This window comes from Eleutherodactylus coqui, chromosome 8 (assembly GCF_035609145.1).
Source record: "Eleutherodactylus coqui strain aEleCoq1 chromosome 8, aEleCoq1.hap1, whole genome shotgun sequence".
Classification (NCBI taxonomy): domain Eukaryota; kingdom Metazoa; phylum Chordata; class Amphibia; order Anura; family Eleutherodactylidae; genus Eleutherodactylus; species Eleutherodactylus coqui.
Window position 1 is genome coordinate 123,498,510 of NC_089844.1, and position 14,350 is coordinate 123,512,859.

Here is a 14,350-nt window from a genome sequence, read left to right on the forward strand (position 1 = left end):
TCCTCAGCTAAGAGGGCTTTAATCCTAAGAGGATGTATGTTTTTTCGTCCTCTAGGATTTAAGCCCACTTAAAGGGGTTGTCCCGCGGCAGCAAGTGGGTCTATACACTTCTGTATGGCCATATTAATGCACTTTGTAATGTACATTGTGCATTAATTATGAGCCATACAGAAGTTATCAAAAGTTTTATACTTACCTGCTCCGTTGCTGGCGTCCTCGTTCCCATGGAGCCGACTAATTTTTGCCCTCCGATGGCCAAATTAGCCGCGCTTGCGCAGTCCGGGTCTTATTCTTTTCTGAATGGGGCTCCGTGTAGCTCCGCCCCGTCACGTGCCGATTCCAGCCAATCAGGAGGCTGGAATCGGCAATGGACCGCACAGAAGCCCTGCGGTCCATGGAGACAGAGGATCCCGGCGGCCATCTTTAGCAGGTGAGTATGAAGACGCCGGACCGCCGGGATTCAGGTAAGCGCTGTGCGGGTTGTTTTTTTAACCCCTGCATCGGGGTTGTCTCGCGCCGAACGGGGGGGGGTTAAAAAAAAAAAAACCCGTTTCGACGCGGGACAACCCCTTTAAAGAGGACGTAAAAAGGCAATGGGGCCGTCACTAAGGAGTTAAGACTTAAAACAGGACCTTAGCTCCCTACCATGTCCCTAATTAGTCAGGCGATGTGGCAAGAGAAGTGGAGGAGCTGTTTAATCCATTAAGGATATGTCCTATTTTGGCCATGAGGTCGCAATTATTTTTGGGGGATTTTTATCTTTTCAAAAGCCATAACTAAATTTTTCCAGCGAGATGGCCATATGAAGGCTTGTTTTTTGCATGGTGAACTTTAGTTTTTATTGGTACCATTTTTTGGTGCATACAATGTATTGTAAAACTTTTATTATTTTTTTTTTTTTTAGGGAAGGGAGGGAAAACACACAAATTCTGCGATCCTACAGATTGAGGGCTTATTTACATGAGCGTATATCCGCCGGCGTTTTCACAGCCGCCCGATATACACTTCCATCTAAGCAGTCCCCACCATCCCTCCCCATCACCAGCTCTCTGCCTCTTTCCTCCATTTCGGCGTTTGCAATGGGAGGGGGCGATACAGGGGCAGAGCTAAGCTCTTCTGTCCCTCCTACTCCCATTGCTGGATATGGACAAGTGGCGGGGAGGGGCTATGAGCTTATTTTTACATTGGTGTATTCAAAGTCCCATTACTTTTTAATTTTCCATGGTCAGAGCTCTCGAAGGGTGTGATTTTTGCGTGACTAGCTGTAGTTTTAATTTCTACCATTTTGGGGTACATACGGCTTTTTGATCATTTTCACTGTCTTTTTTGGGGAGGCAAAATAGATAAAATACTTTGCCTCCATTTTTTCGTTTTTTTTTTTACAGTTTTTGCCTTGCAGTATAAATAGTGTATTCAATTTATTGTACAGGTCGTTACAAATACGATGATACAAAATGGTTTTTTTTTAAATGCTTACTTTTTTTAAACATAGGGGAAAATATGCAATAAAGATTATCATCTTTTTACATTATATTTATTTTACAATTTTTTTGTCACTGTAGAGGACTTCCAGCATAAACAGCTATGATTGCTATGATAATGCATTGCAGGACTTCTGTGCTGCATTGCCTTATTACTTACAGTAGCAATCATAGGCAATGGCAAGCTGGGACACCAGTATCTTGTTTCTATGGCAACTCATCAGCCATCATAGAATGCTAGAGTTGGAAGGGACCTCCAGGGTCATCGGGTCCAACCCTCCACTCAGTGCAGGATTCACTAAATCATCCCAGACAGATATTTGTCCAGCTTTTGTTTGAATACTTCCATTGAAGGAGAACTCGCCACCTCCCGTGGTAACCTGTTCCTTTCATTGATCACCCTCACTGTCAAAAGTTTTTTCTAATATCTAATTTGTGTCTCCTCCCTTTCAGTTTCATCCTATTGCTTCTCATATTAACTTTTGTAAATGAGAATAGGGCTGATCCCTCTGCACTGTGACAGCCCTTCAGATATTTGTAGACAGCTATTAAGTCTTCTCTCGTCCTTCTTTTTTCAAAGCTAAACACTTCCAGATCCTTTAACCGTTCTTCATAGGACATGATTTGCAGACCGCTCACCATCTTGGTAACTCTTCTCTAAACTTGCTAAAGTTTGTCTGTCTTTTTTTAAAGTGGAGTGCCCAGAACTGGACACAGTATTCCAGATGAGGTCTGACTAAGGAAGAGTAGAGGGAGATAATGACCTCACGTGATCTAGACTCTATGCTTCTCTTAATACATCCCAGAATTGTTTGCCTTTTTGGCTGCTGCATCACATTGTTGACTCATGTTCAGTGTATGATCTGTTAGTATACCCAAGTCTTTTTCACATGTGCTGCTGCTTAGCCTAATTCCTCCCATTCTGTATGTGCTTTTTTCATTTTTCTTGCCCAGATGTAGGACTTTGCATTTCTCCTCGTTAAATACCATTCTGTTAGTCGACAACCACTGTTCAAGCATTTTTAGATCTTTTTGAATACTCTCCCTCTCTTCCTTAGTGTTAGGTATCCCTGCAAATTTGACCAGTTTCCCATCAATTCCCTCCTCCAGATCATTATAAAATGTCGATCTACACTGGGCCTAGGACAGAGCCTTGTGGTATCCCAAATGATACATTCTTCCACTTGGATGTGTAGCCAGTTGTGAATCCACGAGAGTTGACTTGTCAATCCCATATTTGGTCATTTTTTCAATAAGTATAGTATGAGATACTTTGTCAAATGCTGATACCGCACAGGCTGGTGTGATTTGTATTTCTCCTGGGTCCAGACTTCTGCACGAGATCTGGGATCATCTTCTCTTTGATAAACACATAAATTCTCCTTACAAAGGGCTTTACAATTTGACATAGACCTCTCTGCTCCAGTGAATTTCCTATTAGCAAATATAGCTTTAAAAGCTTATTCTAATATGCAGAACACAGGAGTGTTGGAGATGGACGGAAGCACCAGAGGACAGCGGGAGAGCTGAGGCAAATGAGGAATGAGGAGAGAGAATCCCAAATAATGCTACAGCATGTAGGAGAGCAACAGGCTGCAGCTGCATGCAGAAGAGGGAGAGGCAGGTAAGCACCAAGGCTATGTGTGTATATATTTTGAAGGGGCAGTTTAACAAGAAACACCATATGGGATGGTTTTAGAGCATTTTACATGGCAATAGGCTTTATATTTTGGGGGAATTTTGGAGAACACCAAAAATATGGCAATACTTTCAGTGGAGCCCTTTGCAGGGCGCTATATATTGCACAATGAAAAACATTCTTTGCATGCACAAACATGACAGGAGATCTGCATTCTGAATGTAATTTTCTTTGCCATATCTCTATAACAAGCTTGGTTCTATTATTGTATCTATGCAGTAAGCTTGGTTCTGGTGCTATCTCTATGTAGTAAGCTTGATTCTTGTGTTGTATCTATGTGGTAAGCTTGGTTCCGTTACTATATTTATGCAATAATTTAAATTCTGTCCTATATATTTGTGGTAAGCTCAGTTCTAGTAATATATCTATATAGTAAGCTTGGTTCCGTTATTGTTTTCAGTAAGCTTCAGATAATTTTAAAACTTTACACTTTAGACTGACCTTTGGAGAATGCATAGAATGCATCTTTCTTCACAAACTTTCCATCAGCATCCAAGAAATGATTGGGGTTAAACTGGTTGGGAGTCTCCCATTGGGTTTCATCATTGAGAACAGATGAGAAGAGTGGAATTGTTAAGGTTCCCTATAACAGAATGACAAATGTGTAACAAATTTGAAAGTTCTTTCAAATATACAAAAATAATATATATGTAATAGGATGTCAGCCATTTTCCCACACATGGAGAAATTTAGCTACAAGTCTAGTGTCCATCAGCGCGATAGTTACTGTTTATGGTAGTCTATATACAAATGACTGTTACAATACTTGTCATATGGCAGCCACTGTGCTCACTGTATTCAATACAGACTGCCATAAACATCTCCTTCCTCCTTTCATATGATGGAGGGCGGCCATGTAAATTGGATCTCATTATTTCTGCTTCCTTTACTTTTACATCTATAAATATCTTAGATTGTAAAACCCCTTTGCAGAGGATTGCTTCTTTAGGGTGGTTTCACATGGGACGACTCTTGGGTGCTTAAGTGCCCGACAGCCATCCAAATGGTATCGCTTCTGTACTTTCACACAGGAGAGACAATCGCTGACTGAATGGAGGTAGGACATGCTGGAGATCTTCCGGCCTCCACTCAGAATAAATGAGCAGTCATTCATACATGAATGACTCCCTGTTTACACGGGCCGATAATCGCTTGGTTTTTAGAGCTAAAGAGTGACTCTGGAAAGTAAATGATTCTCGTTTACTTGCCCTTTTGGGTCCCGCGTTTAATAAGATGACAGTCATCCGTAATCGCTCTTTTGAGCAATTATTTGGTCAATCATTGAACTGAGTAAAACCATTCTCAAGTTGCTTAAAATATTAATCATACAGCACCACAGTACCCACATAACAGTGCCAGCCACACAGTGTCCCCCAAAACAGTGCCAGTCACATGCAGTAGTTCCCTCCCAGCACAATAAGAGACCCACCATTCTCCCATAACAGTGCCAGACACACAGTTTTCCCATAGAAGTAGTAGACACAGTGTCCTCCAGAACAATGCTGGATGCACAAAGTGTTCTTCCTAACTGTACCAGCCACATAGTGTCCAATTAGTATTTACCTCACCCTGTTCTGGTGCCCCTCACCACCCCCTCTGATCAGGCAGATACATGTGAGTAGCTAATAGAGAGTGCTCACATGTATCTTGTAACTCCTACATGGATATACGGTGGATATAAAAAAAAGTCTACACTCTCCTGTTAAAATACTAGATTTTTGTAATGTTAAAAAATCCAACAAAGATGAATCATTTCTAGAGATGAGTGAGCATGCTTGTCCGAGCTTGATACTCGTTCGAGCATAAGCATACTCGAAGGTATTCCTTACTCAAGCGAGCACCACTCGGTGCTCGAGAAAATTTCACTCTTTCCTCCCCACATTTTTAGCGGCTTTTCTTAGCCAATGAACATGCAGGAAAGGCTTTGGCAACTCCTGTTATGACATGCCAACCCTGTGCACATCTGTAACAGTGACTGGCTGCCCAGATCAGGTGACCTACGAGCATAAAAACTCAGGTCACCTGATGCTTGCCTCACACGCAGGCTGGATTAGCTCAGGGACAGAGCTGCTGCTAATGAGGGAGAGTGGTAGTGTAGGTTAAAGAAGCGTTTAGGCACGGAGCCTTTTTCCAAGAACCCAACTGTCCCTTTTAGGACTACAACCCCTCTTATTATGTGCATCAGCACTTTGGTAAGCCTACTGAAGACAGCGCTTCCGAGGAGGAGGCCAGTGCAGCACCAGAACAGGTTTGAAGAGGCAGTGGGGTGGCCAGAGGGAGATGTAGGGCCAGAGCAAGTAATCCCCCAACTGTTCCACACAGCACCTCCTTGCGGCATACTCCTGTGCAGAGGGCTAGGTGCTCGAAGGTCTGCAGGTTTTTTAATGAGCGCATGGCAACTGACGAACAGTGGTGTGCAACCTGTGCTGCACCAAGATCAATAGGAAAGCCACCGCCACTAGCCTGACCACCACCAGCATGCGCAGGCATATGATAGCTAAGCACTCAATGAGGTGGAAAGAACGCCATTCACCACCTGCGGGTCACACCACTGTCTCTTCCCCTTTGTCACATGCTGGCACTGAGATGCAATCCACCTTCCAGGATGCAGCCATGAGCGTCTCCCACCCTGCACCCACCCCTTCACATGCATGGTCCTCCATTGACTCCACCAATGTGTCTCAGCGCAGCGTTCAGCTGTTCATAACACAAGCTTTAGAGCACAAATATGCAGCACCCACCCGTATGCACAATCGCTAAATGTGCATATCTCCAAATTGCTGAGCCTGGAGATGCTGCCATATAGGCTGGTAGAAACGGAGGCTTTCTGATCCCTCATGGCGGCGGCCATCCCTCGCTACTCGGTCCCCAGTAACCACTATTTTTCCCGCTGGAGTCAACCCAAATGGTGAGCGGCGATGTGGCCATTATCAGCATAACCATCCCACTGCTTTGCCTGCGGAGAAGGTCGCTGCTAAGCATTAAGGCCGACGCTTTGCAGATAGAACAGGAGATGGGGGATGACAATACATCACTTGATAGCCAGACCACCCTCAGGTCTGTTTCTCAGCGCGTATTGGAGGAGGAGGGGAAAGAGACTGCTGCCCACACTGCAAAGGGTACCCATGCTACTTCCTTCACATCTTTTCAGCATGTATGGGCTGAAGAGGAGGAGGAGGAGGAAGAGACTGAAAGTCATCCTCCTAGTGAGCGCAGCGATGTGTTGCGTACTGGTACTCGGGCACACATGGCTGACTTCACGTTAAGCTGCCTTTCCTGTGAGCATCGCGTTAGACGCATTCTGGCCAACACAGATTACTGCGTGTTCACCCTTCTCGACCCACAGTATAAGGAGAACCCTTGCACTCTCATTCCCAAAGAGGAAAGGAGTATGAGAGTGATGCAATTACCACAAGGCCCTGGTGGAAAAGCGGATACTAAGTTCCCATCTAACAATGCTAGCGGTAGAGGATGTAGTTCAGTGGGCTAACTAGCATGGGAGAAGAGGGTAACAGGCAACATGTCCAGCGCAGGCAGGGGAACACTCTCCAAGGCCTTTTCCATTTTTATGGCACCCCAGCTAGACTGTCACCACTCCCCAGTCTAGGCTGAGTAGGAGGGAACAGTGTAAAAAGATGGTGAGGGAGTACATAGCCGACCGTACTAATGTCCTCCGTGATCCCTCTGCTCCATACAACTATTGGGTGTCAAAGCTGGACACGTGGCACGAACTTGCGCTGTCCGCCTTGGAGGTGCTGGCTGGCCCTGCCGCTAGTGTGTAATCAGAATGGGTGTTTAGTGCTGCTGGGGGGATTATCACGAATAAGCATACCCGCCTGTCAACTGACAGCGCCGACAAGCTTACACTTTTTAAGATGAACAAAGCCTGGATTTCCCCAGACTTCTCTTCTCCACTGATGGAAAGCAGCTTAACATAAAGTATCTTTAAGTTAGAACTGGAGAACCATGTACCCTCTATTACCTCCAAAAAAGGGGAGAAGTTGCTTGGTCTATCCTTCTCTGATCCTCCTACTCCTTCTAAACCAGCATGTCAGCACGCTGAACAACCAATTTTTCAGAGGGCCAAAAGGCTCTGTAAAATCTATTTTTTTCGGAGGACTGCCTCCAGGCTCACTGTAAACAATTTCTTATGAGGGCCGCCTCCAGGTTCTCACCCCCAATTTTGAGGAGGTTACTACTAGAGTTCAGCAAACGTGCTGGTTCCAGCTTCATACGCCCACAGAGTCCACAAATGTATCCCAGCGCAGTGTCCAGCTATCTGACACCGAAACGGAATGAATTGTCCTGGTCATGCCACTCTAATTTCTTCATAGTACATGCTGTCTTTCCCTGGGGCACTGGTTAAAAAGCCCCTCGGGGAGAGGCAGGGGCTGGGACAGGCGGTAGCTTGCCTGTCTGTGGACCGCCACCTGGATCCCATTAAGCAAGTACGAGCTCTATGTTAAGAAAAATTATTTTAGGGGTTCACCTGCACTCTGAGTAAACAAATCTTTAAGGGGTTCACCTATACTTTTGGTACACAAATTTTTCAGGGGTTCGCCTATATTCTTGGTACACCAATTTTTCAGGGGTTAAACTATACTCTTGCTAAACAAATGTTTCAGGGGTTCAGCTACACTCTTGGCACACAAATTTTTCAGGGGTTCACCTATACTCTTGGTAAACAAATACCCTGCACTCTCGCTCAAAAAATCTTTCAGGTTCTCACCTGCAATCTTCGTAAAAAAAAATTCTTCTTTTTTTAATAGTGGTTTGTTTTCTTTATTAAAATGTAGAGTTACTGGCCTCTGAGTCCCCCCTATGCTGGCGTTTGTGGCTAATGAAATGCTGCGACGGAGGTGACATGGGATGGCACTTAAAATCATACACTAATTTGTCTGCGATTTGTCAACTATGAAGCACAATTTTAACAGGGTCACACGGCGTATGGAAACATATCCCAGCGAGGTGTCCATCTTTGGCCACTAATTTCTTTACAGTTCATGATGTCTTTCCCTGGGGCACTGGTTAACAAGCCCCTCGGAGAGACAGGAGCTGGGACAGGCAGTAGCTTGCCTGTCGGTGGACCGCCACCTGAATCCCATTCAGGAAGTACGAGCTGTCGCTCAAAGAATCTTTCAGGTTTTTACTTGCACTTTAGGTAAACAAATCTTTCAAGGGTGCACCTATACTCTTGGTAAACAAATCCTTTTAGGGGTTCACCTATACCATTGGTAAGCAAATCGTTCAGGGATTCACTTGCACTCTGAGTAAAAAAGTCTTTCAGGGGTTCAACTACACTGTTAATAAACAAATCTTTCAGGGGTTCACCGGCACTGTGGGTAAAAAAATCATTTGTTTTAGAATGGGTTGTTGAATTGCGGAGATGTGTAGAAGTACTGGCATCGGAGTCCCCTTTATGCCCACGTTTGTGGCTCATGAAAATTTGTGACAGAGGTGGCATGGGATTGGAATTATTTGAACCCAACAGTCCTTTTTAGGACTACAACTCCACTTTTTGTGCATCATCAGTTTGGCTGCCTGGGACCACTAGTGCGCACAAAGTATTTACAAGCATCCCGGCTTTATCCTGCATACTGTTGCTCGTTCTATACAGCATACTGCTACTGGTGTACACAAAATATATAGGAACTAACAAAACTCCTCATTTTTCATTTTTTTATTTGTTTTTGGTTGAAAGTATTTGCATAATAGGCCAAAGGGTGTGTCCTGTTGATCCACACTATATAACAAGACTGTACACATTTTACACTGTCTATTTTTGGCTTAAAACCTACACAAAATACCCCTGTGTGTGTCCTGTCGATCCAAACTCTGTAACAAGACTGTATGCATTTTACACTGTCTATTTTTGGCTTAAAGCGTATGCAAAATACACAGTCTGTCCTTTCGATCAGCACAATATAACAAGACTGTATACATTTTACACTATTTTTGGCTTAAAGTGTACGTAAAATACCTCGCAGTTTGCGTAGCATTTTGATGCAGTGCATTATACAACATGATGAAAACTAGGGGTAAGGGTCGAGGATGAGGACGTGGATGTGGGTGTCCGAATGAGGGTGTGGGAAAAGGCCGAGGTCCTGGGCGGGGTGAAACAGTGCCTGGTTTGGCCACTCTAATTTCTTCATAGTTCATGCTGTCTTTTCCTGGGGCACTGGTTAAAAAGTCCCTCAGGGAGAGGCAGGGGCCGGGGCAGGCGGTAGCTTGCCTGTCGATGGACTGCCACCTGGATCCCATTAAGCAAAAACGAGCTGTCGCTCAAAAAATCTTTCAGGTTTTTACCTGCACTCTTTGTAAATAAATCTTTCAAGGGTTCACCTATACTCTTGGTAACCAAATCCTTTTAGGTGTTCACCTATACTTTTAGTAAACTAATCAATCAGGGGTTCACCTGCACTCTTGGTAAATAAATCATCAAAGCAATCCAATTGTTGAAAGGGATCAGTCAGGAGAAGGGGACCAAAACATTTCCAAGGCATTACATATACCATTGAACACAGTGAAGATGGACATCAAGAAGTAGATTAAATTTGGCACAACACTAACATTAACAAGAAGTGGACGTTCCTCAAAAAATGGTGAGAAGACCAGAAGAAAATTGGTCTGGGAGGCTACCAAGAGGCCTACAGCAACATTAACCCTTTCTAATGCAGTGTTGGACTGTGTGCGACATTAAGATTTTCCTGCATTGCTCCCATGTCGGGTGAGGTCCAACGCGTTTCTAACATTATGTAGGAGAGGTCCGACATCCAACCTGTCTTCTGCATATGTATATTACAGTATGCAAGAGAGTCTGATGTCCGACCTCTCCTGCAGTGTAATATATAATATACGTTTTAACTCACGCTAAATTTTCAAACAATGGCTAATAAAATCATCATGAAGTTCACTTTTAGTGTTTCAGTTGAGTAATTCTAATGAATCCACCCAATTGTCCCACTCAAAATAAATAAGAGCTGGGGCGAGTGTGGGTGGCAGGGAAATTGGAAAGTGTTAAAGGAACTGCGATGATAGTCTGGTCTCTGTATCTAAAGGTTACAGTTGTCTTTTGACAGCCATGTTTTCTGGACCATCAGGATGCATACTAATATGTCTGTCTTGATGGTTGGCGCCCACAACCATTTTCTATCTGGCTGCAGGTTGTGGGCTTCTGCCCTATAGCTTTACCTCTGATACTAGTAGTCCTCAAGAAAATAAGAATGATATATAATAGTGACATTAATAAATTGTAATAATGTAAGAGAACAGTGTCTGCAGCTCTTCTATATACAATGAGTGCAGACACATCTGGATGGAGCGCCCTCTACTGTTATACAACTAGATAAAGATGGATTTCTCAGCCCCGTCTTCACCAAACTGCATAGCAGTACAGGGGTTTTGTAAGAAAAATGTACAGAATTGGCTAATAAATCCTATTGCAAAAATGCTTAGAATCACCTATTCTGTACATTTAAAAAAAACTGCAGGTAGTCTTACAATTTGAGAGACGTTTTTGTGATGTTTTGTTATGCACACTGCTAGATAAAGAATTACCTTTGGTATAAAATAATCTTTGTAATGGACATCTGAAGGTGTGAAATGTGGGAAAAACTGGAAGATATTAGCACAGCGTTGCGCTTCATGGGCTACGGCCAAGCAGTATGGAAGGACTTTCTGGTCTTCCCATCTAGGAGGGCGCTCAAGCCCTATCACACTTTTAATTTCATCTTGTGCTTTTTCTGGAAAATACAGAAATGTACAGAATAAATTGTGATATTCCTTTCATCCATTGACTTGTCACTATTCATCTATTAACCTTGACCTGAGATGCTGAGCCATGACATGGCCATGACTGCCGGTACTGCAACATAAAGTGTCATTGCAGACTATACCCCCGAACTCTTATTCAGCGTTACAGAGTGTCATTTTCTCCAACATGGAACTGCCTCTTCATGAGTGGACTGGCTGCAATGTCATTAGCACTATAAAGTTAAGCCCCATTTATACGGGACGAATTGTCAGGCAAACGATGCCCGACAGCATGTCCCAGTGATGCTTGCTCCTGTGCTATTACACGGGAGAGAGCATCTCTGGCATCTCTCAGAGCACAGCCAGCATGGAGAAAGAGCAGGCGGGGAGCGATCTTCCCCCGCCCACCTCCATTCAATGTAAGCTGAAAGTCGCTCAGAACCGAACGACTACTGTTCACACTGAACAGCTAGTTCAGTTTTCTGCATGCAGAAACTGAATAACTGAACAACTCTTGCTCAGCCGCTGCATGCATTTACATGGCATGACTACAGTATAAATTCCCGCAGAATTTGAACAGCTCTGAATGATAATCGTGCTGTGTAAATGAGCCATTACACAAGTGGCTGCACACACAATGTGTAGTTATTAGGACTGGACATCTCCCTTTGGTTACCCACGGTAATTAAAATACTTAAATTATTTGTGGAACTTGAAAACAGAACTAGTTAGATGGAATTATTACTATTCATATACAACATCCTTAGTCCCCTCAGAACAGCACCAGAAACTAAGTTATGTTGCTGTTTTGGGGGGGGGGGCAGGCGGGGATGTATTTTTTATGATAACCCGCTCCTCAGTTGCCATGCTGTGAAGTCCACAGATGTCTATGGGAGTGTGCATGTACAGCGGCCTGGAATGAGTCAGATTTTCAGACTGTGAGCAGACATCACCAACGGACGCCACAGGTGCGGGGGAGTGGGTGAGTATAAAAATACATCCCCCATCTTCCATAACCTCCCTGAAAAGCACTATAACTTAGTTTATGGTGCTGTTTCGGGGTGACAGGCTCCCTTTAACTTACTCTGTATATGAGGATATTTCATCATGAACAGAATACACCACTGTATCGTCGTGGATGTGGTCTCTGTCCCACCAAGCATAAGATCAAATGCAGAGGCCAACAAGTTCCTTTCTGTAAAGATTTTCTCTTTTTCATCTGCAACTATTTCCTAGAAGACAAAGACAATAATGTGAGAGTGGCCTTAGCCTGGAGCTTCTCAGCAACTAACATTACTGCACTTCAGAGGAGACTTTAATGTTCCCCTATGATAAAAATGACAAAACAAAATCCAACCTGATCATGTGTCTCTGATGGTTGCAAAGCTCCTTGCAACATTTCATAATGGGCAACATTGTAGTCACCCGCTAGTTACAGTAAGGGCACAGTTACAATAGTAAAAGTAATTTAGGACCTTCCTCAGATGTGGGCAGCAGCAACATGAGTAATTTCCACATGCAGTATTGGACCTGTGCGCTATCTGGTGTCTGAAAACTATAATTATATTTTTCTACAATGAAGGATATTCTGTATCACTCATCACACAGATTAAAGCTCTTTACCCTTTCCTCCTTCTGAACGAAGGCTTCGGTGTACGTCCTGAAAGAAGCTTCAGATTTAACTTCTTTTGCTTCCTTGAAGAGAACCTTCAAAATTTCATTTAGCTGATGAATTCTGTCCATAACAAATGCGGGTTCTTTCACGAAATATTTCAGTATTGGGAAGACATTGTAGCACTGAAAGAGGAAGACAGACAATAAATCGTATATATGATGAGCAAGTATCTGTAATTCATATCACCACATAAATCAATAATCGATGGGACCCAGATACATTATGACTGTGTACTGTCAGCTAAATATCACACAGCTACTAATATACTATGTGTAGGAATTTGGCTGATCCTAATCTTCCATAATGCCTTGTAATTATCCCAAAATCCTAGTATGCAGTCTTGGGTCAATCTCATTGAAGTCTAACACGATCCTTATAAGTCTATGAAGAAGGTACCACCATTAAGATCCATGTAACTGGCTACATTGCAGATTTATCATCTTTTGTAATATGGAACCATGAGGTCTTCACGTGTCATTGCACTGTAAGTCAGTACTGTGGCTTTACCGTGTGCATGGGCGATTACCTGTTTGTGCCAGTGTTACAGCTATAAAACCTATGAGAGTTTTGGTTAATCAGATCTCACCCACATAAGGTCACATTCATGCGTGGATTGTAATCCTGTTGGTCAGAACTGGGTTGAGCATCTGAATCAGCAATATTCTGATAGAAGCTTTGGAACAGTAAAGATTCTGCAGAGCAAAGACTAATATAAGATGCATGTGAATGACAAAGTGACATTGTATCACTGACCCCCCGATATATAAATGCCCAACCTTCATTCCACACCAACACCATAGCAGCAATGTATGATTAAACTGTAATATAAATGCCCATTTCTGACAAAACCTTCTAGTCCGACTTCACCTCTCTTGCATGATGTAAATCCAGCAAATCAACCATTATGAAACTGTATGTATTCCAGCCCCTCCTCTCAAAGGTCGATGGTTATTCAGCTGCCTGGTGGAGTTCTGGTCTTGTTGACATCCTCTAGTTCCAGCACTGTCAGATAAATTTGCTGTGATCATTCTTTTATTTGGGCTTTGTGATATCTCTTGCCTTGTCCTGCTGTGACTTCTGTGATTTCCATCTGTCAGTCGTCACCTCCATCTTCACCATCTAGGGTCAGATAAGGTTGCCCCAGGCTCCAGATATAGAGCCACCCTCATCAAGGAAATTGTCCAGCTTTTAGGTAGAGATTCTTCATATTAGTAAGTTGTGGTAAGATTCCCCATTTCCCCCAATTTTTAGTTTGGTTATTCATACTTTTTACTCTCTGGGTTATTAAAAAATGCGTTTATTTTTACTTTTTGGATAACTTGTATGTCCTATCCTGATTATTTGCTTAGCATGCGGCTTGAATGTAACAGTATTTATGTGTGTTGAATATTTACAGCTATGCATCCATATGCATCTCCTGTCTCTATGTGGATGTGCTGTTGCCTTTATCTTGTATACAAATGATTTATCAATCACTGCTTTAATTGATACTCTAATGGTGTACTTTACCTTTGCAGCTGGTGTACCAATATTGATAACAAGTTCATCCATAATGGTTATCATTCTTTGGAAAGTTGGGTCATCGTAGACAAACCGTCTCCCAAATAACATTCCAAAGGTTATGTTAGGAGCAGCAAGATACAACACTTTTTTAGCAAAAGGTTTACCTGGAATGTATATGGAGAATTAGTATTACTCAAAAAGATCAAATATCCCCAGTTCTGCCAATAACTAGTGCTTTTG

At 43.1% G+C, this 14,350-nt stretch overlaps 1 protein-coding gene across 4 annotated transcripts in view; it reads right to left on the reverse strand.

Moving 5' to 3' along the window:
- Positions 1–14,350, reverse strand: part of LOC136576784 (cytochrome P450 2W1-like) — a 94,394-nt gene that overhangs the window by 6,185 nt on the left and 73,859 nt on the right. For all 4 annotated transcript variants that reach the window (XM_066576347.1, XM_066576350.1, XM_066576348.1 and 1 more), the window contains 5 exons: positions 14,117–14,274; positions 12,556–12,729; positions 12,017–12,164; positions 10,738–10,922; positions 3,622–3,763 (listed from right to left, as the gene is read on the reverse strand). In XM_066576347.1, coding sequence (XP_066432444.1) covers positions 3,622–3,763; positions 10,738–10,922; positions 12,017–12,164; positions 12,556–12,729; positions 14,117–14,274 — 807 coding nt within the window. The remainder of the gene's footprint in view (positions 1–3,621; positions 3,764–10,737; positions 10,923–12,016; positions 12,165–12,555; positions 12,730–14,116; positions 14,275–14,350) is intronic.